This window comes from Triturus cristatus, chromosome 8 (genome assembly GCF_964204655.1).
Source record: "Triturus cristatus chromosome 8, aTriCri1.1, whole genome shotgun sequence".
Lineage (NCBI taxonomy): Eukaryota > Metazoa > Chordata > Amphibia > Caudata > Salamandridae > Triturus > Triturus cristatus.
In genome coordinates, this window is record NC_140591.1 from 396,377,163 (window position 1) to 396,400,672 (window position 23,510).

The following is a 23,510-nucleotide window of genomic DNA, read 5'->3' on the forward strand; positions in this document are numbered from 1 at the left end:
ATACAGTGCTATCAGTATCATCCACAATGATATCTTTATTCACGAAGAAGCTTAAAATATAAAATCTATGTAACTTTACGTTCCGCATCTCAAACTATTTACTTACTTTCAATTCTGTTGGGGGGCTCATCTTGTCAGAATATGTTTACAAGGGTGATTCTTTTGGATGGGACAATCCTTGCTTCCGTGTCCTTAACAGAGTTGATACTTTCCTGTATGGTAATTATTGTCCGGACCAGAGACGAGCATTATGGCAGGTCAGAGCTAGCTCACCACAAGCAAAGCCACATCTCCCACTGGCTTAAAGTGAAAATGTTTGAAGATGCATTCGTGCGACCAATCCAGAGCCTTCATAGTGTCCTTCAGACAAGCACCCAAAGCCAAGGCTTTGGAAGCCATAGCTCTTCTAGCTTAATGTGCCTCAAACCTGGAGATAGCAATACCGACTAACTACATCACTCATCTCATACATGCAGCTATTGTAGGTGAGGAAACGGGCAACAACAAGTCTTCAAAGCAGTCAGAAGTTGGAAGCCTGGGGACCCGTGGGGGTCTGAGGTCTTCAGTCATGGCGTGGAGGCTTCTATGCATTGTAGCAGGCAAATGTTCCACAAATGTCTGAACTCTCGATAAGGAATCACCCTGGTGTTATCTTTAGTATGTCTGGTCACTGTAAAGGTGACCCCAGGTGGTGTAAACACCCTACCTGAGATGTCTAGAACTCTGACACCTGAGACACTTCTGAATGAGAGCAAACATGAAAGCATGGCCAGTTTACCTGATAACCTTTTTCTAGCCTAATGGTTATTATGTTATGTACCATAAGAGTAACAGGTTTAAGGCCTTGTTCAAGTCCCAAAGACAAAACCTGATTCTGGAGGCACTGAAAGCCTGACCCATCTTAACAGAGTACATACTATAGGGTGCTGTCCCATTGCCATGCCATACTCTAAGGTGTGCCGTGCTGCAAAGGCTAATCTAAAAAAACTTACCAGCATGTGAAATGTGCCTTGGAGTGCGCTTTCTAAAAGGCAGTTTGGGATCCGAACAAGGTTGGACCCCAAGGGATCTCAACCTTTCCAGACACCAAGAGGACTACCATCACTATGCCGACCTGTAACCTTTGACCGTGCTCTCTACCCAAGCCTTCTTGATTAGCTCTCAGCTTGGCCCGAATAGCCTGGGATTGTGTAGCTTGCCCTGTAATTCTTAATGGCATAAGCTTCCTCCACCAAATGATATAAGCGACTTCGCGAATCCTTCGGAATGTTATGAAGGTTGAGGAGATGGATCAGTGAAACCCATGAAGGTTCCTTGAGAACTAGAAACTACACTTGTGATCTCCGGGTCGAAATGATGAAAAGCAGCTATACATTTGCCTCTTCACTTGGGTCACCACTCTCTATATCATGGAAAAGCATAATTGCTGTCTGTGCCGCAGTCCTGTAGTAAAGCACCAGGTGCTGTTGTTCATTCATCCATCCTCCAACTGAAGTATCACAAAAGCTGATGACCCAGCTGAGAGGTGAAAAGATCAGTCTGACTTGGATCGCACATTTGTATCAATGCTTAGAAGATGTCCAGATGAAGCATCCAATCACTGGAATCCTAGAAGCACCTAGTAGTCCAATCTGTGGTCTTCATCTGGTGACCTGGAAGGTACTGTGCTGTTATTGTCACTTGATTCTCTATGCAGAAATACCAAAAATCCTTTGCCAGTTCTGTGAGGGCTTTCAATTTTATTCCGCCCATGTTATTTATGTCATTTCCATAACATACCGCTGAGATGTTGTCCATCTTCAGCAGTAACCAGCACTTCTCTTTGTCCTTCATCAAGCACTTGACTATAAATGACCCTGAGTGATATATACTGGCTCTTTTTCTGACCACTTAACTCTGGTAGATAGTTCTCTCCATCTGGTATCCCAGTCTGATCTGCTGGCATTTGACTTTCTCACCAGGTACAGAGTAGACCCAAAGTTAGATGCTTACATAGACTGTAACCACAAATGGATCGCTTCCTTGACTTTTGTCGAGAGTTTCACTTAGTCTGAATTTGTGAAACCCATCATTAAGTGGGATGCTTTCAAGCACTGGGGGCACGATGATGGAGTGGACCATGGCCTTAATCAAAAATGCAACCTAAGGCTCCTTGAGTTATTTCCCCCTAGTGAATTGCCAGATTGCAAGATGTCACTGACCTGCCCCGGAGACCATGCCTTTTTGTCTCAGTATCCCTCGCCTGAGAACTTATTGATGCATCTACTACTCTTACAATTCCAAATACTTTTCTGACTACTCCACCCAATAGTGAGTCCAAAAGAGTGGAGACCCTTGGAAATAGGCTATTTTCTAATCCCAGTTTGGCCCTCTGGTCCGTCAATGACAGTTCCTTGCTGACCTGCTGTTTCCTGCGCCCTTCGGTATTCAGTGGCGCAAGTCCTCCCATGTGACCCGAAAGACCTTCGACCTGTCTTGACCCAAGCTTTACAGGCATTCTTCGCCATGCCTGGCTGCAGTCAACATATTTTTGAGGTAATGTTCTGTTTGAGGCTTTTTCTGATGGTTTTATGGTTTTACTTTCTTACGCTTCATTTAACATGATTTTAATTCATAGTAGCTATACTTCAAAAGGGATCTTGTGAGCGTAGCAGGACGCCAGATATATTTTTATTTCCTGTTTGATTGCTCTCTTTCTGGCCTTCGCGCGTAGCTGTGCCTCTGGCCATGCCCCTTCATGCCCCCAACCCACCCTCAGATGCCGGGCTTTAAAACCACACAAGTGCCTGCGCGCAGCCTTCAGTAACAGCATGGACTCCATGTACTTGCATTTTGTCTATTTCTTTCCTTGTAGGCACTAAAGTTCCAGGGAGTTGCCGGGTTACTGACTGCAGCCGCCATCTTGGAGAAGCGGTTTTCTGATGGTTTTATGTTTTTTACTTTCTCACGCTTCATTTAACTTGATTTTAATTCACAGTAGTTGCGCTTAACAAGGGAGCTTGTGAGCGTAGCTGGGGTAGCTGGACCCCAATTTAGTTTTTATTTACCCTCACTGCTTGATTGTTCTTTTTCTGGTCTTCGCGCGGAGCTGCGCCTCTGGCGATGCCCCCTCCCACCCCCTCAGATGCCGGGCTTTAAAACCGGACAACAAGCGCGTCCGCACAGCCTTCATTTACAGTATGGACTGCACATACCTGCATTTTTTTCTATTTCTTTCCTTGTAGGCACTAAAGTGCTGGGGAGTTGCTTGGCTCCCGACTGCAGCCGCCATCTTGGAGAGGCAGTTTTCTGATGGTTTTATGTTTTTACTTTCTCACGCTTCATTTACCTTGATTTTAATTCACAGTAGCTATGCTTCACAAGGGAGCTTGTGAGCGTAGCAGGGGTGGCTGGACCCCAGTTCATTTTTATCTGCCCTCACAGTTTGATTGCTCTCTTTCTGGCCTTCGCGTGTAGCTGCTCCTCTGGTCACGCCCCAAACCCACTCTCCGATGCCGGGCTTTAAAACCAGGCTAGAGAGAAAATGGAGATTAGATGACAATCCACCCCCTAAATCGAAATACAAAGCTTCTCTTCTAGTATATAAGAACCTTATCATGAAGGAAAATACTTCTTATGCTACTGAAAAAATTAATTGTTACAACAAACAAATGATGGACGGAATGCTGACAATGCAGACATTCTCCCCCAGTCAAGAGATCTGGGTTAAATCCATCGTTCTTTTGCCCACTACGCCACCCCAGCTCAGACATGGCCATATGCAAATCAGTCTTGACCCTGTGCCTCATGGGAACAGTCCAGCCCGAACTGCCAAGCCATGTCTTACCTGGACTGGAATCAAGCATCCTAGGACCGGTTTCTGGCTATCAGCCGTCATCAGCCAGGATAGCTTGACTCCAGTGGCGTAGTGAGCACGGGACCCACGTCTGGGCATACCCATCCCACTTAGGGCGAAAAGCGTTACAACAAACAAATGATGGACGGAATGCTGACAATGCAGACATTCTCCCCCAGTCAAGAGATCTGGGTTAAATCCATCGTTCTTTTGCCCACTACGCCACCCCAGTTCAGACATGGCCATATACAAACAGTCTTGACCCTGTGCCTCATGGGAACAGTCCAGCCCGAACTGCCAAGCCATGTCTTCCCTGGACTGGAATCAAGCATCCTAGGACCGGTTTCTGGCTATCAGCTGTCATCAGCCAGGATAGCTTGACTCCAGTGGCGTAGTGAGCACGGGACCCACGTCTGGGCATACCCATCCCACTTAGGGCGAAAAGCGTTACAACAAACAAATGATGGACGGAATGCTGACAATGCAGACATTCTCCCCCAGTCAAGAGATCTGGGTTAAATCCATCGTTCTTTTGCCCACTACGCCATCCCAGTTCAGACATGGCCATATGCAAATCAGTCTTGACCCTGTGCCTCATGGGAACAGTCCAGCCCGAACTGCCAAGCCATGTCTTCCCTGGACTGGAATCAAGCATCCTAGGACCGGTTTCTGGCTATCAGCCGTCATCAGCCAGGATAGCTTGACTCCAGTGGCGTAGTGAGCACGGGACCCACGTCTGGGCATACCCATCCCACTTAGGGCGAAAAGCGTTACAACAAACAAATGATGGACGGAATGCTGACAATGCAGACATTCTCCCCCAGTCAAGAGATCTGGGTTAAATCCATCGTTCTTTTGCCCACTACGCCGTGCTCACTACGCCACTGGAGTCAAGCTATCCTGGCTGATGACGGCTGATAGCCAGAAACCGGTCCTAGGATGCTTGATTCCGGTCCAGGGAAGACATGGCTTGGCAGTTCGGGCTGGACTGTTCCCATGAGGCACAGGGTCAAGACTGATTTGCATATGGACATGTCTAAACTGGGGTGGCGTAGTGGGCAAAAGAACGATGGATTTAACCCAGATCTCTTGACTGGGGGAGAATGTCTGCATTGTCAGCATTCCGTCCATCATTTGTTTGTTGTAACACTGAAAAAATTAAAGCGGCCAACGGATGTCCAAGTTTTATTTGCTATGGTTAAAAGCTTGTCTAAACTCCTAGCATCACAGGACCTCGGAATCAGTCAACAATTTTGCAACTCTTTAGCTGAATCATTTCAGCATAAGCTGAAGTCTGTTTATGAAACCTTTATGCGTCAGGACAAGCGCTCGGCTCAGACACCAACTCAACAGAATAAAGTACAACCTTCATCAGGCTCTGTAATGTCCTCCTAGAATTCTCCATATGTCCCCAGAAATCCTAGCTATTCCTCTCACATCCATATTCAATTCAATGGTACCTCGGGACGCTTTTCCTACCGATTGTAAAAAAAAAAAAAAAAAAAAAAAAAAAACTACCATACTACCGCTATTAAAAAAGCCCAATTTGGACACCAATGACACCCTCAACATCAGACCAATATCAAGACTTCCGTTCCTCTCGAAGGTAACAGAAAAAGTCATCAATACGGAACTATCTACATTTATTAACAATAACGACCTCCTTGATTCATCTCAATTCAGTTTCCGGGCTTACTATAGCACAGAGCTAGCTCTGATTACTGTTACTTAAGAGCTCGGACAAACCCTGGATGGTGGTGGCAGTGCTGCCCTGATCCTTCTAGACCTATCAGTGTCTTTTGATCTGGTCAATCACGAGTTGCTGGTAAATCGTCTAGCCCAGTGTTTCCCAAACTGTGGTCCGCGGACCCCCAGGGGTCCCTGACACATTCCTAGGGGGTCCACAGGCAGCAGTTTTGAAAGCACTGCAAAGTATCTTGTTTAATTAGCAGTTTTCAAAGAACAATAAAAGTGTCCAGATAACACCAGTGATTAGTGTCCCTGCTGGAGAGAGATGAGAGTGTTGTCAAGTGGCAGCTTTGACTTATCTAATGTAGCACAGAGGGTTAATATGCCTACTGCAAAGAACGTGTAACATGTATTTTAAAAAAACAGTATTTTATCTGCATAGGTCAGCGGGTTACTGCTTTTGTCAGAGAGATTCTTTTGTTACTGTGCAGTTCATAAGTGACAATTTGTAATCTAGCACAATGACCTATAAACTGTCATCAAACAGCTGCTTGCAAACTGCAAGGTACAAGTTAGTGACTTATGTTTTTTCCCCAGCCTTTCATTATCCTGATGCCGCTAAAAAGGTTTATTTGGGTGGAAATACATTTGTTTTGTTAAAGTCAATGCTAACCACTGTGTTATGTTCTGAATCCTGAGTGTGTGCTTCTCCAGGCCAAGCACTCTTTTAAAATGCCTACTAGTATGAATGACATGTGAATTTTACACCTTGTAGTCCCTTTTGCCTTATGTAACATTTTCTATGAACTGATTTACACGTATGATTCACTGTCTCTATATGTGTGTGATGTAAAGTGCTCTGACATCCTACAATGGTATGAGAGATGGTATAAAAAATGAAATACAGGTGACAGAGGGGCTATGGGGAGATGAGAAGCACTGTTGGAGGGTGATAGTGGGGGAATCATTGAAGTCCCCTCAGAAAGATTGTCGTATTCTGGTGCATAGTCAGGTTTTCATTTACTATTCTTTAAAAGCTAATACAATTCAATATACAATGATAAATGTGTTGTAGACTGCACCATTGTTTCCTAAATGTTTTGGGGGGAGAGCCTCCCAAAGCCCCCTTTGTAGTGGTCAGGCTCACTCACTGCACTTGGTGTGCACCGTATGGGGACTGATCTGAAATCATTTGCCAGGGCTGCTTTGGATTTCCAGTCTGGGCCTGGCAGGAGCAGGAGCCTCGTACTGCGAAATAAAACCAACCATTGAAAAGTTAGTCACGGAGATGCAGCACCAACCTTCCCATTAACTTTTTTCGTTTTTTTGCAAATTCTTTCAATATAAAATACAACAGAAGTGGCGGAGAGTGTCGTTAGCCTCCCTGGCTTAACAACACACTCCGCCACTTCAGAAACGCAGGGCTGCACCATATTTACAAGAATATGGTGCAGCCCTGCGCTGGCGCTACACTTCACAGGGGAAGATTGTTTATGTACAGGAAGGTCCCCCTTCCTGCACATAAAAAAATCTTGAAATGTTGTTTTGTCACTTCTATGTGTGCTGCTTAATGCAGCACATATGAAAGTTACAAAATGTCTTTTTGTTTTTTTTATTAACGATTGTTGATGTGCAGGAGGGGTCGCCTTCCTGAACATAAACAATTCAAGGCGTTTTGCAAAAACGAGGAGAAATGAAGCATTTCTCCTTGTTTCGCCAAGTTAAGACCAGGTTTTCCCTGGTCTTAATTTTGGCGCTGCCTCCCATTTACGCTGCCCTTATAAATAGGGGGCCGCGTCAAAATCAATGGGTGTTGCAGGGGAAACGCCCTCCGCAACATCCACTGCCCACCCCTTTCACGCTAAGCATTGGCTGAAAGGGGGTCTTATTTACAAGGCAGTATTAAGCCACAAGGCGAAGCCCCTATCGCCACGGGAACGTCTCAAAAAGTGATTTTCCCATGGTGATAGGGACTTGTAAATATGCACCTAAAATCATTAGTAATTCGAATATTGTGTGCACACGTGTGTTAATTTTTTTCGAATTACTGTTTTAATGTTTGAAATTTAAATCCTACAAATTGCTTGGGGGTCCCTGGCTTCCAGTGGTGACTCAATGGGGGTCCTCAGGAGTCAAAAGTTTGGGAACCACTGGTCTAGCCTCTATTGGGATCAGAGATAAAACCCTCTCCGTGCTGCGCTCCTTTCTGACGGAACGTCCTCAAGTGGTGGCGCTGGGAGACCATGTCTCACCCTCCTTCTCACTTCCTTGTGGCGTACCTCAGGGATCCTCCCTGAGTCCTACATTATTCAACTTGAATGTCATCCCCTTGGCTAGACTAATCAAAAGCTATGGCTTTGCTTTAGTGTCTTCCGCAGACACTTAGATAATTGTTTCAGTGAATAAGCCATCAAACTCAACAGCAGCCAGATTCCATGACTGCATGAGTCATATAGGTAACTGGATGTTAAACAACTGTCTACAACTTAATTAATCTAAGACCGAAGTACTTTTATTTGGCAATAGCTCTTATGTCTGGGCAGACAGTTGGTGACCTTCCCAACTTGGCCCTCTGCCAACCCCAACATATAAGGCAAAGAATTTGGGTGTGAAATTTGACATTAAATTGTCATTTGAAGCACCAATTAACCACACTATCTCTGCCTGCTTTTTCATCCTCAAAATATTGAAAAATACTTCCTTTTATCCCTCTTGAGTTAAGGAAAACAGTGGTCTCTGCTCTAATTTCATCTAGGCTGGACTACTGCAATGCTCTGTTCCCCAGATCACTAAAACATAGTATTAATAAGCTCCAGATGGCACAAAATGAAGCATCACAAGTACGTTTGTGGATCACTAGATTTGAATCCACGTCTAAGGCCTTGTTGCAACTGCACTGGCTGCCAGATGCCAAACGGATCAAGTTTAAAATCCTGTGGATAGCATTTAAATCTCTGCATGCATTAGGGCCTGAGTAGATGTCACAATTTCTGAAGCCTTACACCTCTGCAAGATCCCTTAGATCAGCTGTGCATGGTAACATTTTCGTTCCTAGAGTGTGCAAAGTCAGCTGTGGTGGCAGGAGTTTTGCCACCACCACAGCTAGACTCTGGACCTCCCTGCCAATTCTTCTTAAAAAATAAACCTACCTACTAAAATTTAGTAAGGGTCTGAAAACTTGGCTTTTTAAAGGTTGATCTCTTTGAACTCCATCTAGTTCTGTCTGTCTGAAGATAGCGTCTAGACACCTCAAGGTATATACAGCGCTTTATAAATGTCTCTCATCATGATCATCTCATCATTATTCACTTATGGACATGCCCTTTGACGGGGGCTCTCCTTTTTGGTGGCAAGGCAGATTCCACTCTGGAGCGGTTCAAAGAGAGCCGGGCCACAGCATGCTTCCTGGGCTTATCTGCCCTACCTCACCTGCCACATCTGCCCTACAGTTCCTTTGATGATTTCGGCAGAGGCACCCCATGCTAGCAGCAGCTTCAGTCTCAGCAAAGTGCCCAGGAATTTCGCGGCTGAGGCCGTGACATCCATCGACCCCGTAGTCAGGGTTAACGAGCCAGTCAGCTTACTATGCGGCCTCACCTAGAGACCCCTTCAGCATGCCCTTAAATGAGCACAGGCACCCAGTTGGCAGGCCATAACATCAGACAGGTTGGGGCTGCAGATTCTCGAGAAGGTATACACCGTACCCTTCACAGCCAATCCGGCGCATCTTCCACCGATCAGTCACCTTACTACGCAGCCCCATCTGGCAACCCCTTTGGCATGCCCCTAGTGGAGTAGGCCATAATATCGGACAGGTTGGGGCTGCAGATTCTCGAAACTGGATATACCTTACTCTTCATAGTGCCGTCTGCTCATATTCTATTGACATAGGACCAAATGACGGAGGACCAACTGTCCATCTTACAGCAAGGATTGCAAGCCCTTTCGGCCAAACGGGCTATCAAGAGGGTGGATGTGCCAGAAATACGTTGTTATTCCTGCTACTTTCTGTTGCCAAAGAAGGACAGAGGCTTTCATCCTGTTCTAGACTTGCACCCTCTCAATACCTTCCTCCTGAAGGACACCATCAGAATGCTCACCCTGCCCCACGTCTTGTCTGGCCTACACCTTGGAAACTGGATTGTGGCATTGGATCTTCAGGATGCCTATTTCCATATTCCGTGCAGGCCCATTCACGCTACCAATGGTTTATGCTGGGACAGGAACACTTTAAGTCCGCAGTGCTCTCCTTTTGCCTCACCACCGCACCTCACGTATTCACAAAAGGGATGTTGGTGGTTGCTGCACGCCTTCGGAGGTCGGGGGTTCCAGTATTCTCCTACCTTGACGACTGACTGTTGAAGGCTGGCTCGCCCCAGGCATTCTTCAACCATCTCCAGACTGTGGCGCACCTCCTGTCATCTTTGGGGTTTACTATCAACATGTTGAAGTCACACGTCACTCTATCTCAGATGCTCCCCTTCATCGAAGCTTCTCTGGACACGCTTTGGTTTCATGCCTTTTCCCTGGAAAGGAGAGTTCAGGACATTAAGTCCATAATCCTGTTCTTTCAGCCTCTGTCCTTGATTTGTAGTGAGGTCAGCTCTGAGGCTGCTGGGATTGACGACCTCCTGCATCCAGCTGGTCAAGAACGCCAGGTGACATACGCAAGCTCTGCAGTAAGATCTGATGTCCCAGTTGGCCCAACATCAGGGGGACCTTTCTGACCACGTCCAAATTTCATATGAGACTGCAAAAAGATTTGCAATGGTGGCTACTAGACCCCAATTGGGCCAGCGGCATACCCCTCTTACCCCTCTCCCTACCCCTTCCAGAGCTGACTTTGGTGACCAATGCATTATTCCTGTGTTGGGGCAGTCATCTGGGAGAGATGGAGATCAGAGGCACCAAGGGTGGAACTCGGGACTCCTGTTTGCTTTCCTGCTGATACCTCTTCTTCCCCAAGTTCTGAAGAAAATCAGGGCCACCTGGCCCAAGTCATTCTAGTGGCCCCAGATTGGGCATGGAGAGTATGGTATCCAGAGCTCCTGAGCATGAGCATCTGTCCTCTGAGAAGGCTGCTCCCCCTTCACAGCAACGGGGCACTGTTCTGCACTCGGGCCTTCAAAACCTCCACTTTCATGCTTCGAGATTGAGCAGCGACAGCTGAACACCGTTGTCCCTCCTCCAGAGGTAGTTATTGTCATCTTGGCAGCCCTGTATCCTTCAACAAAAACAGTATACGCCTGTCGTTTGGGCATATTGGTGGCTTGGTGTAGCATCCAGTAGATAGAATCTCTCAGTGCAAAGTTTTGTGACGTTTTGTTGTTTGTCCCTTGCCCAACATGGCTTTGCTTCAGGCACAATTAAAGGGTACATTTTGACTCTCTCTGCCTTTCGGCGTTTGTTGGAATGACCCTTATAATTTACATCACCAGTTGTGATGCATTTTTTTTAAAGGCCTCTCCATATGTCATGCTACAGTCCTCACATATTTTATGAATACTCCCTTTGAGCCGCTTCGCAGCTGTCCCTTGCAGCTTCTCACTCACAAAGCTGTACCATCGGCACAGCTTGTACGTGAGTTTCAGGCTCACTGTGTCAACCCATCGTACACCTACCTTCTTTACAGACAAACTGGTTTGTGGACGCGAGCATCCATCTTGACAGAAGTTTTGGCGCCTTTCCATGTCCGTCAAACCATCCCCCCTCCCCACTTTCTGTGCACCGCCTCACCCTTCAAAGGAGGAGGAGAAACTCCATCGCTTGGATCCTGAAAGAGCACTAAGATTTTACATTGTTCGTACCAAAGAACAAAGGTGGACGAGTGGCTGTTTGTGTGCTTCACTGGAGCAAAAAAAGGCAAGGCTGTGCAGATGCGAACTATCTCCTGCTGGAGCGTGCTCTGCATTATGATCTGCTATGCAATGGTCAGGAAGTAGTCTCTGGAAGGATGTTAGCTCATTCCATCACGGCCAAAGCTGCTTCCACTGCATTGCACGCAGCATTCTTGTCCTGGGTATCTGCCAGGCAGCTATATGGGCATCATTCTATACGTTCACGAAGCACTACTGTCTGGACAGCCTAGTTCGCCAAGCGATGCATTTCGCCAGCTCAATTCACAGTACTTTTTGATTGAATCTATTCATAGACCCCCTTCCAAATAGGTATTACTTTGGTATGATGGATTCAACCCAGAAATGTGACTGGGGGTGAGTGTCTGAAACGTTTCAGCGCTCCGCCCATTATCTTGTGTTTGGTTTGTTTGCCCTAAGTCGGCAGGATATGCCCAGATGTGGGTCCATTGCTCACTTTGCCACTAAATGCAAGCTAGCCTGGCTGATCAGGGCTGTTAGCCCAAAACCGGTCCCAGGATGCTTGTTTCCGGTCCAGGGAAGACATGGCTTGGCAGTTAGAGCTGGACTGTTCCCATGAGCCACAGGGTCAAGACTGATTTGCATATAGCTGTGTCTGAACTGGGGTGGCGAAGTGAGCTAAAGAATGATGATGGATTTAACCCAGATCTGTGACTGGGGGTGAGTGTCTGAAAAGTTTCAGCGCTCTATCCATCATCTCCTTGTGTTTGATAGAATCATTGTAACCATAAGATATAGTTTAAAGACACAAGGTTAACTACAAAATAAAAAAAAGATTTAAGAATGGAAAGAAGCTTTTGCAAAGTAAACTATTCGCCCATGAGCCCTAACACTGAAGTGCACTTATATTTATTTATAGAGTTTTGTAGAGCGTAAACATGAGCCGAAGGTGTCAGAGCACAGTACAAGGTTATCACATAGGTTAACATAACTGTAGTACAATACAGTGGGATTGGTGTTCATATGTTTAACTGCCGACAAAGTGACACTGATTGGGACGTACATTTACAGCAAAAGCTCCTGTGGTGGGGGGAATGTCCAGTCCTGTCTCACAGGTCAAAACTTTCCATCTGACAACTAGGGTTTGTGTGGAAAGTCTCTTTCTGTAATTTCCTTGTGAGTCCGGGGAATCCTGGTGACTGGCGGAATCCGATGGCCTCGCAGTGCTAGGAGGTTACAGTGAGAAGGATATGTTTTTCGTGTATCTAGGTGCTTGGCTGTCCTTGAAGGCCTCATGTGGTTCGGAGGGAACAGTGTGAAGTGTCTCTGTTTTGGGTATCCTTGTGATTGCCAGATTGGATCGTCTCGTATGGTAAGGAGGTTTACCATGAGAGGAATCTGTTCATCAAAGTTGTTTTATCCACCTTTTTTTAAATGGCAGCTTCTTTTTATGTGGATGTTCACGTGATCAGGCAAAATACTGTCACTCAGTGCAGAAGGACCAATGGCTGAAATGGACTAACCCATTGCCTTGTGGTGGGTGAAAGCAAAATATGAGCAACAGTTGAACAAACCAGTTTATGCAGAGGGTTGGCCCAAAGCCCCTCTATGTATTTCTAGAAGTAGACACTTTTTATTTTGGCTTTTTTGATTACATGCACCTAGCACAATAGCTATAGCTGTCACTGGGCCATATCTGAAAATGGCTGAACATAACTTTTAGACTCTCACCATTCTCTCGTGAGATGCAAGCCATTAACTCAACTTTCCAAATGCACAAGCAAAATAACATTTAAAATACCTAATTTGTAGTGTAGAAAGTTAATTTTTTTAGGCATCCTTATCCTTCAACTCAAGCTTGATAATGCAATTGTTCCTACAGGGATTCTGACCTCAGCAATACAAAATTGTCTGAACATAGGATGGCACACAGGCACACATGGGAGGAAGGTCGAAAGCTGTCAACTGTCGCCGCTCAATCTCCACACAAGGAGGTGGAGGCTGGACCGGTTCGGTGGAGGACCGTCCCCTGCTGCTGCAACAGAAGATCCTCCCGAAGAGGCAGTCTGATCGGAGGATCCATGGCCATGTGCAATAGCTCGGGATACCAGACTCTTCGTGCCCAATCCGGAGCCAAAAGAATGACTTGGGCCTAGTGTGCTTGATCTTCTTCAGCATTCTGGGCAGAAGCGGTATAGGCAGAAAGGGTTATAGAAGACCGCAACTCCACTCGTGACGAAAAGCATCGCAGAGCGAGTGCTGCCTTGGAAATTCCAACGCGCAGAAATGCTGACATTGCGCGTTCTCTTCGGTGGCGCATAGATCTAACCAAGGCTCTCCTCACTGCTGAAAGAGACCTTGCACCACCTCCAAGTGAAGACGCCATTTGTGATCCATCATGCACCTGCGGCTGAGTTTGTCCGCCCTGGCGTTCAGAGAACCTGCCAGGTGTTGAACCACCAGAGATATGCCCTGATGTTCCCGCCATGTCCAATGGTTGAGGGCCTCTTGACATAGGGTCCACGACCCCATCCTGCCCTGTTTGTTGCAGTACCACATGGCTGTGGTGTTGTCTGTGAACACCTGCACTTCTCTTCCCCGGACAGAAGGAAGGAATGCTTTTGTGCAAGACAAATCGCCTGAAGCTCCAGAAGGTTGATGTGGAGCCCGGACTCCGCCGGTGACCAGAGGCCTCTGATCTCCGCCTCTCCCATGTGGCCGCATCACCCCAGCAGTGAAGCATCTGTCACCACTTTGAACTTTGGTTGGGGAAGGGGGAGGGATCTGCCTTTGACCCACTCCTGGTTCGTTAGCTACCACTGCAATTGGCGTGCATTGCCCTCCGAGATCTGGACGTAATCGGAAAGATTCCCCCGATGCCTCGCCCACTGGAACTTCAGGACCCACTGCAATGCCCACATATGCCACGTGGCATAGACCACGAGCAGGATGCAGGAGGCCATTAGGCCCAGTAGCCTCAGGGTCATTCTGACTGAAACCCCGGCTAGAGGCTGAAAGATCGGAATCATAGCCCGAATATCACAGACTTGCTGCCCGAGAGGATAAGCCCGAAACTGTGCTGTGTCCAGAATCGCTCCAATGAAGAGAAGATTCTGAGAGGGAATCAGGTGTGACTTAAACACATTGATGGTGAACCCTAGTGAATGCAGGTTGTCGGCCGTAGTCTGGAGGTGGGAGGCGACAGCCTGGGGCGAGCCCGCATTAAACAGACAGTCGTCAAGATAGGGGAAGACTGGCACCCCTGATCTGCGCAGATGAGCTGCGACCACCGCCATCACTTTCGTGAACACCCAAGGGGTGCTTGTAAGGCCAAAGGGGAACACAGTAAACTGAAAGTGCTCGTGCCCTACCGTTAACCACAGGCAACGCTGGGGGGCCGGCAGGACTGGTATGTGAAAATAAGAGTCCGGCAAGTCCAAGGCTACCATCTAGTCTCCAGGGTCGAGAGCAGACGGGACCTGAGCCAGTGTCAACATTTTGAACTTCTCCTTCCAGAGGAAGCGGTTGGCGTTCCTGAGATCCAAGATAGGACGCAGGCCCTTGTCCTTCTTGGGCACCAGAAAGTAGTGGGAATAATAATCACACCCTACTTCTGGGGCAGGAACTTGCTCGATGGCTCCATTGACCAAGAGAGCCGTGACTTCCTGTTGGAGAAGGGCCAAGTGATCCTCCGACATGCAATGGGTTTGAGGTGGCATGGATGGAGAAGTAGTCTCGAAGGGGAGGGAGTAGCTCCTTCGGACTATCTGCAAAAGCCACCTTGTCAACGTGACGGTGAGCCAGTGGGGGAGGTGACGGCGAATCCTGCCGCCAGCTGGCATAGGGTGGCCCTGAAAGGTTGGACTAGGAGGGCTTGGAGGCTGCTGCAGAGGGGGCACTGGTGGACTGACCTGCCCGCTGGCCACCAGACCCACGGCGGTGGGTCCAATGTCCCCAGCCGCGCAGAGGTGGGACAGCTAGCGCAGGCCTGTGGCTCTGGACGGAACATGGTGGGGCATCCCTTCCGTAGCCGGGAAAGGCAAACTGCATTGGGAGGGAGGTGGATGCGAGGCCCAAGACCGGGCCGTAACCCTGGAGTCCTTAAAGCGCCCAAGCGTGTTGTCTGCCTTGTCACCAAACAAGTGGACTGACCTGCCCGCTGGCCACCAGACCCACGGCGGTGGGTCCAACGTCCCCAGCCGCGCAGAGGCTGGACAGCTAGCACAGGCCTGTGGCTCTGGACGGAACATGGTGGGGCATCCCTTCCGTAGCCGGGAAAGGCAAACTGCACTGGGAGGGAGGTGGATGCGAGGCCCAAGACCGGGCCGTAGCCCTGGAGTCCTTAAAGCGCCCAAGCGTGTTGTCTGCCTTGTCACCAAACAAGTGACGGAAATCAAAGGGCATGTCCAAAAGCGTAGCTTGGACATCACCTGAGAAGCCAGTAGACCTCAACCAGGCATAGCGTCTAAGAGCTACTGATGTGGAAGTCGTCCTGCCTAGTGAGTCGGAGGTGTCCAGCCCACACCGGATGGCGAACTTCGCTGCGTCTCTCCCTTCGGCAACAGCACAGGAGAGCACAGCCCAGGCTGCCTCCGGGCACTGTGGCAACACCTGCGCAACCGTGTCCCAAACCTAGTGGAAGTAACGGCCCAAGAGACATGCGGTGTTCACGGACCGCAGTCCTAAGCTGGAGGAAGAAAACATCTTCCCATGGTGGTCCAGCTTCTTGGATTCCCTATCAGGTGGTGCGTTAGGGAATGCGCCCTTGGAAGTTGAAGCTTGGACCACCAAGCTCTCGGGTGGGGTGTTGAGAGAGGAAAATGGGTTGCCCAGGGTCAGGCGGTGGAGTCAGGCAATCATCCGATCCACAGGAGCCCCTGTGTTGGGCTTGGACCAAGTGCCCAAACGGATGTCCATGAGGGCCTCATTGAACGGCAGCAGGGGCTCCTAAGAGGCAGCTGCCAGCTGAAGCACCTCGGTCAGGAGGTGAGTCCTGACTACCACCATAGGAAGCTCGAGGTTTAAGGCCTCGGCCGCCCTATGCAACACGACTGCGTAAGATGCACCCTCCTCCATAGCCACGGTAGGGAGAGAAATCATGCCAAGCTCTGGGGACCATCCAAACCACTGGCCTCACCCAACTCCTCTCTCCAGTCCGGTTCTTCCAACTGGTCTGCTAGAGAGTCCACAGACCCTCCCAGTCCTCCTCACCCTCCTCTGGTAGCCACTCAGGGCGATAGGGAACACCAGGGGAGAACAATGGTACAAAAGTACCATTCGGTGCCGGTCCTGACGTCGGCCCTGCTCGGTGTCTACATCAAGGGGGAGGCTGGTGTCGACGTCGGCTGGGGACACAACCGGCGTCAGAGGGAGCGGAGGTGTCGTCACTTGATTCGACGCCGGAGGAGGTGTCACGAGGTCGGACGGCGCCGATCCGAATCCATGCCTGGATCCTTGGGGCCCTGAGCGCCGGAGCCAAAGCCACCGGCATCGAAGGCCTAGAGCCCCCAGCCAAGTCCGCGAGGCCCGAGAGCGCGCCAGCAGAGTCCGGCTGCTCGAAGATGCAATGCAAGGCTTTGCATAAGCTTCGAAGCTGGGCAGGGGTCGCTCTGCTCCCAGGAAGGGAGGGAAGGCCGCAGCGGATGACGGACGTGGAGAACGCGAAGAGCGACGGTGCTTCTCCGCCTTCTTTTTGTGCTTCGACTTACCCGAAGACCAAGACTTGGACGAAGAGTGGTGGTGACGACTCCGCGACTGGTCCTGCAACCTCCCTCTCGATGGGACCTCAAACGGTATCGAGAAGCTTTCGGGACCGCACCCGCAAAGACTTCGGGTTCATGGTCCGGCAGTCGGAGCACAACTTCAGGTCGTGGTCTCACTCCCAACACTAAAGGCACACAAGGTGCGGGTCTTTAACCGACATCCGTATGTGACAGGAGTCACAAGCCTTGAAGCTGGTTCGAGGACTGGACATCCCGGCGTTCTCCAGGAGTCAAACGACTCGAAAAGATGTTGACAAAAGTCACAAAAAGAAAGTAAAAAAGTGACTCGAGGTACCGCTCTCTCCGGATCTGCGCTGGCTGGCTCGTAAAAAGAAAGAACTGACGTCAGCACGCGAAGGCGGAATCTAAGTAGATGCCGCGACGTCATTCCAGCGACCATGACGCCAATGACGAACGCGAAGTCGACCGACGTGTCTATCGACGCGCAGGGGTATTGCTGAAGAAAAAATCCCCGGATACAGTCTTACGCCTGGGGGTAATTCTAAGGTGAGGAATCCATAACTAATTGTCTCTTTCAGATGAGGCACACGGCTCCCTCAATACAAAGCCACATGGGATCCTCTTGTAGGCTGCTAATTGCCTGTTTCTTAAATGGTCCTCAGGATTCTGTGTGAATTTGGAGAGGTTGAACTATGAATCACAGAAAAACCTGGTTCTAGAAGTAAAGAACATCTATTGAGCATGTAAAACAAAAACTGAAAGAGAATGGATTAAATGCTCATGTTCTCAATGAAAATAATCTTCTAGAAAAAGACTTGCTTTTTCGAACTTCAGGAACAAGCATGGGCCTGGGTGGAAGAACATCTGGATGGAGGAGGCGATCAGTAGCAACGAAAGGAATGACACGCTGGATCAGGAAAAAATTAAACCCAAAGCACAACAACTGTGCAGAAAATTATCCAGACAATGTAGGATGGTGAACAAATCACCGCCGGAAGAGAATACCGAAGGAGACACTTGGACAGACAACTCGTCTGATTTGGAAGAGACTGCGTGAGGTGTTGCAGATCAACTGAAAGTAAAGAAACTACACCGGATTCCGGTGAGTCAGTGCAATATGACCAGGGAAATGGTAGAAAAATTACAGGGAAGTATAAACAATGAAAGAGTGCACAACCTACTTATTCGTTATATAACGCCTAAACGAAGGCGGAAGGGGAGAAAAGAATCAATCTTGTGAGTAAAAGAACCCTCACTCACCAACCTGGTTGGTGACCTGCTTCATCATTGGGTTCCCACCAGAGAGGCCGAATGCCTCCCTGGTGTGCTACTACGCCTGGTTACAGCGGAGTGGGTTTCTTTCACAGTTGGTGATTAAGAAAGGTGGTGTTTTAAAAAGGGCTTGGTTTAAACCCAAACCAACATTATTCGTGGTTAACCAAGCACTGCTAAAAAATGTGATTGGACGTAAAGACTGAGTCTAACAGTCTAGTCCAAAATACAGGTGAAGTAAAATCATGGTCAACATGTTTCTGCCTTTAGATTAGCCTATTTAACAAGGCTTTGATCAGGACCAACTGGTGAAAAAAAGAAAAGGAATACCTCGGCGGTATGCACACTCTAAGGTGCACCCTAACCTGGGGTGTTTGTTGCAAATATAAAATAACTTACAATTTGTAGCCCGGCTTACCGCTTCTCAGAAAGCCAAAAGTATTTTAAAAAGAGGGGGAAATAGCCCCATGGGTCCAGGAGGGGAGCGCGTACCTGTAGTCACACTTACTCCAAGGTACGCCGCTCGCCAAACATCTATTACTGCCCAGTAACAGGACCCCGACGATGAAATTACTGGGCCAGAAGAAAGAGCGTAGATGGTCAGTTCCATTATTAGTGCATAGAAGAAGGCATTGAAGATCCACTTTAGTCCCCCATCCATCCCCCCACCATGAGAAGGGAATGGAATACAGCCCTCAGAAAGAGAGCTGTAAACACACAGTACACTGCCTCCTAGTAATGGTCCTTCGGTTGAGGAACAGTGCAGAAATTGAGAGGCACATTCTGTTCAACCAAATTCTCAATTTTAATTTAACTATGGCGTGTAGCAGGCACCTCTAGCATGGTAGTTGTGAGCCCACAGATGTGAGCCCATCGCAAAAGGCTTTAGAGTGAGGAGGCATATAGGCATCCCCCGGTTATAAAGTGTTGGAATTCGTTTTATGGATGTATTTGTATTTTTAACCTCATTATAAATGTCAGGATTTCGTAACAGCTGCTATTTAATTCTCTTTTAAGGAACCTAAGTTTTAGGGTGCTATTGTTCTTCTTTTATTATATTTTATGACACTTTTATGTTTGTACTGTGTCTTTTATGGTTGTAAATTATCGAATAAAAACTACTGACTGACTGAGGAGGTAATGTTTTACACAGGCAAACATAAGTATGGAAGTGGGAAAGAGAAAGAGCACCATATATATCCCCCACATAAACAAAGAACGGTAATGCAAGACAAGTATAAGAGTTTCAGTAGGCTTTGTTTACACACCTGAAACATGGATGGTTTTGACCCAAAATTAAAAGGGGGAAGGTAGCTCAATTTCTTGCCATACATAAACTAAATCTCATTGTTCTACAAGAAATGTACATGGTGTGCACTAAGAGCCAGCAGTATCAAAGGGTTTTACCCATTCTGTGTCTATGGGGAAATGTGTTCGTACATACAGCCCTATGTGTGGAAATTTGGATAGAGGAAGATATAAAGTCCAGAGTCACTCAAGTTTCACGTTGGGTTCTAGGGGGATGGCACTGATGTAGCACATCCGGTTAGACACGGGGGCGAGAGGGAGATACGTGGTTTTAAATGTGGAATGGACTGATTCACAGTGATATTGGTATACTTACTTCCTGGATCACAAACCACCACATCAGAATCAATTAAGAATATATTACTGAATACTAAAGACCACTTATTAAGAGTGGAAGAGATTTTAATCTAACTATGGACAACACTGTAGTTAGAACCCCTACAAGGAGACTGCATGGCAAGTGTTACAAATGACTGTATAACTTTGTTAGAGCATTTGGAGGCAGCCCACTGCCTAACATCCCAAATCTCATATGCTTCAGGCTCCAGGGCATCACTCTATTAGCTTGACTTTATAGTCACCATGAGTACACATAGATTTGTTGGCTCTGTAGACTGAAATCTTTCTCCAACTGAGTAGGGGCGTTGGAGGAAGGGCATTACACCACGTGTGTTCATTATCAAGAGAGGGACAGAAAAAATAAATGACACCCACATTTAGGAAAAAACCTCCATGGATGTTGGGGTCATTATTCTTTTGTTTTTCAATAACAAAATGTCACTCTGGGTGTTTGCTTTTGAAAAACAAATAGTTTCAAAAAGTTTGAGACTCTAAATTTGGCGGACAGTAGTCCGCCATACAAACTTCATGTCCTCTGCTACCCTGATGGATGGAGCATACATGCCAATAAACCCTATTCAGGCCAGAGACTCGTGAGTTTTGAAGCCAAAAATGGCTTTATTTTGCATGTCTCCCGTTTGAAATTGCCTCTGCTTCAATAGAAATCAATGGGGAAAATCCTCAAAATCTTCCACTTTCTTGTTCTAAAATGTTGGCATGAATGATGGAGTACTGTCCGCCAACCTTTGGATGAGGCCCTAATTCATGGCAGTGCATGGGGGTGAGTGTTTGAAAAGTTTCAGCACTCCGTCCATCATCTCCTTGTGTTTGCTTTGTTCGCCCTAAGTTGGCACGGTATGCCCAGACGTGGGTCCCTTGCTCACTTTGCCACTGGATTCAAGCTAGCCTGGCTGAAGAGGGCTGTTAGCCCGAAACCGGTCCCAGGATGCTTGTTTCCAGTCCAGGGAAGACATGGCTTAACAGTTCGGTCTGGACTGTTCCCATGAGGCACAGGGTCAAGACTGATTTGCATGTAGCTGTGTCTGAACTGGGGTGGCGAAGTGAGCTAAAGAATGATGATGGATTCAACCCAGATCTGTGACTGGGGGTGAGTGTTTGAAAAGTTTCAGCACTCCGTCCATCATCTCCTTGTGTTTGCTGTGCACAGGAATGGTCAGAGACAGGCTTGTTTTTGGGAAGGAAAACATGCATTGATAGTGTTGCACTTATTTTTATTTATTTTTTATATATCTTACAATGAAATATACTGTATATTTTTTATCAAGTGTCTTACTAAATGTCTTTTCTTTTACTGCTTGTTTTGTTTTTTATTGTTTTCATATTAATAATGTTATCTAAACCAGGGATCACCACAATACTGACAATATCAAGGACAAATTAATCGGGCATATCACTTTGCGATATATGTAATTTTGTGAGCTCCATGGAGTGTCTACACGACCAGTTATTTTTGGATGAGATGTCCTCTGGCCTTTGAATTAGGTTGAATAATTTAAGGTTTTTGGAAACATTTGCTGTTATGTTTGCGAAGTAGAACTCTTTTTTGACACTGTGATTTTCCAGCATTCTTGCATTGATAGTGTACAGCACATGTAATGAGGTGGTTCGATGATTGATCTAATTTTTTACCCTTGTTTATCACTCTCTTCATGCCCGTCGCTTATTATTCTGTCTTACTATATGAAAGATTTGGGACTCTGACTTCATATTTGGCAACATGATATCCTGATATATATTCCTCTCTGGGGGAAGATGGACTATAAAATAGGAAGCTGTGCAGAGATATTTATGTGTGAATCATGATGGAAATCCGTATTAAGGACATGTATATAACCGCAGCTCAAAAAGTTAACAAGAATTATGATTAATACAGATAGTAACCAATCTTATATAAAATATGGCATGCCTCATAAAGTAAAGTTTTCTTCTTGTAGGTACAATTTGATCGGTACCTGTCTGCTCCTGACAACCTGCTAATGGCACAGCTGAATTTCCTGTTAAGCCCCACTGTCAAGTAAGCATTGGAGAATACAAGTTAAATGTGACACAATACCTTGCTATACTTTTGCTGTTACACATCCTTCTTCAATCAGCACAATGCTATTTGATTAAGTGTAAAAGGGAGTACAAGAAGCAGATGTACATGATTCATTAGCCAGTCAGCATTGCAACATTAGATTCTTGATTTTCTCTGTGTTCGATCTATAATTGAGTATAGAGTCTGACTCGTTCAGTATTATAGGTAGCAATGTGCTTGCGAGTACACAAATAATATATTCATACCCCCTTGCTTTCGTCTGATAGCAAAAGTGCCCTTCAACCATGGAACATATAAGTGGTAAATGCTATGTGGAGTTCTAAAAACAAATTGAAAAGGACTTCTGTTGTTATTTGTTTGACAGATCTTGGGGCTTTAGCTAAGAAAGTCCCATGGGGCATGAGGATAATAAATCGAGTCAACACCAGCCTACCCTAAGTTATAAGCAAGAGAAATCATTTGCTAAATGCCCCAAAGGTTTGAGGGGAGCAGAAAATCCTTAATGGTCTGGAGGGACATCTAATGGAGGGAAACATCCCATTTTTCAGAGACCTAAGGGACTTAGGGCCAGATGTACGACGTGATTTTGCATGCGCAAACAGATTTGAGATCCGTTTGCGCATGCAAAATCACTGTGAGCCATGTACTAACACTATTTTGCGACTCGCAAAATTGTGTTTAGCGACTCGCAATTAGGAAGGGGCGTTCCAAGGGTGTTCCTTCCTAATTGCGACTGGCAGGCCTATGTATGAATGTTTTGTGGCCGCAATTGCGGTCGCAAAGCACTCACAATTTACCGCCCTCTTCAAGAGGGTGGTAAATGCAGTTGGAAATGGGAAGGGGTCCCCGGGGGACCCCTTCCCCTGTGCAATTGCAGGGGAAAATATTGTTTAGGGGCAGGCAGTGGTCCCAGGGACCACTACCTGCCCTTAAAAAATGAAACGAAAAAGTTTCATTTTCTTTTTTTAAATGCAGCCGGTTTTCCTTTGAGGAAAACGGGCTGCATTACAAAAAAACAAAACTGCTTTTTTAGAAAGCAGTCCAGACATGGAGGTCTGCTGAGCCCAGCAGGCCACCATACCTGGGAGGGCCAGCCATTTTCCATGGGGTCGTAAATTGCAACTGCCTCATTAATATGCATGAGGCATGCAATCTGCGACCCCATTGGGAATCGTAGTCGGTGTCGCAGACAATGTTGTACATACCAATTTGCGACTTGCAAATTGCTAGTCGCTATTGTGCCACAATTTGCGTGTCGCCAATTCCTTGGTCGTACATCTGGCCCCTAGATGCTTTTTGTAAGGACGCTATTCAAAAAAAGGGAAGACTGCCTATCTTGGGCCAGCCGTAGGCATGGTAGTAACTATTGTGCATTTCCACGTAACTGATGGGTGTCATGGTGCATGGTCTATATGTTGAATTTGTTAGCGGCACACCCTGATGTCTGGCTGCAGTCCCTCCCAATAGTA

At 47.0% G+C, this 23,510-nt stretch overlaps 1 protein-coding gene across 1 annotated transcript in view; it reads left to right on the top strand.

Moving 5' to 3' along the window:
- COG6 (component of oligomeric golgi complex 6) overlaps positions 1-23,510 on the top strand; it is a 472,069-nt gene that overhangs the window by 424,593 nt on the left and 23,966 nt on the right. Inside the window, exon 18 of the mRNA XM_085621768.1 lies at positions 21,938-22,017. Within this exon, the coding sequence (XP_085477894.1) occupies positions 21,938-22,017 (80 nt within the window). The remainder of the gene's footprint in view (positions 1-21,937; positions 22,018-23,510) is intronic.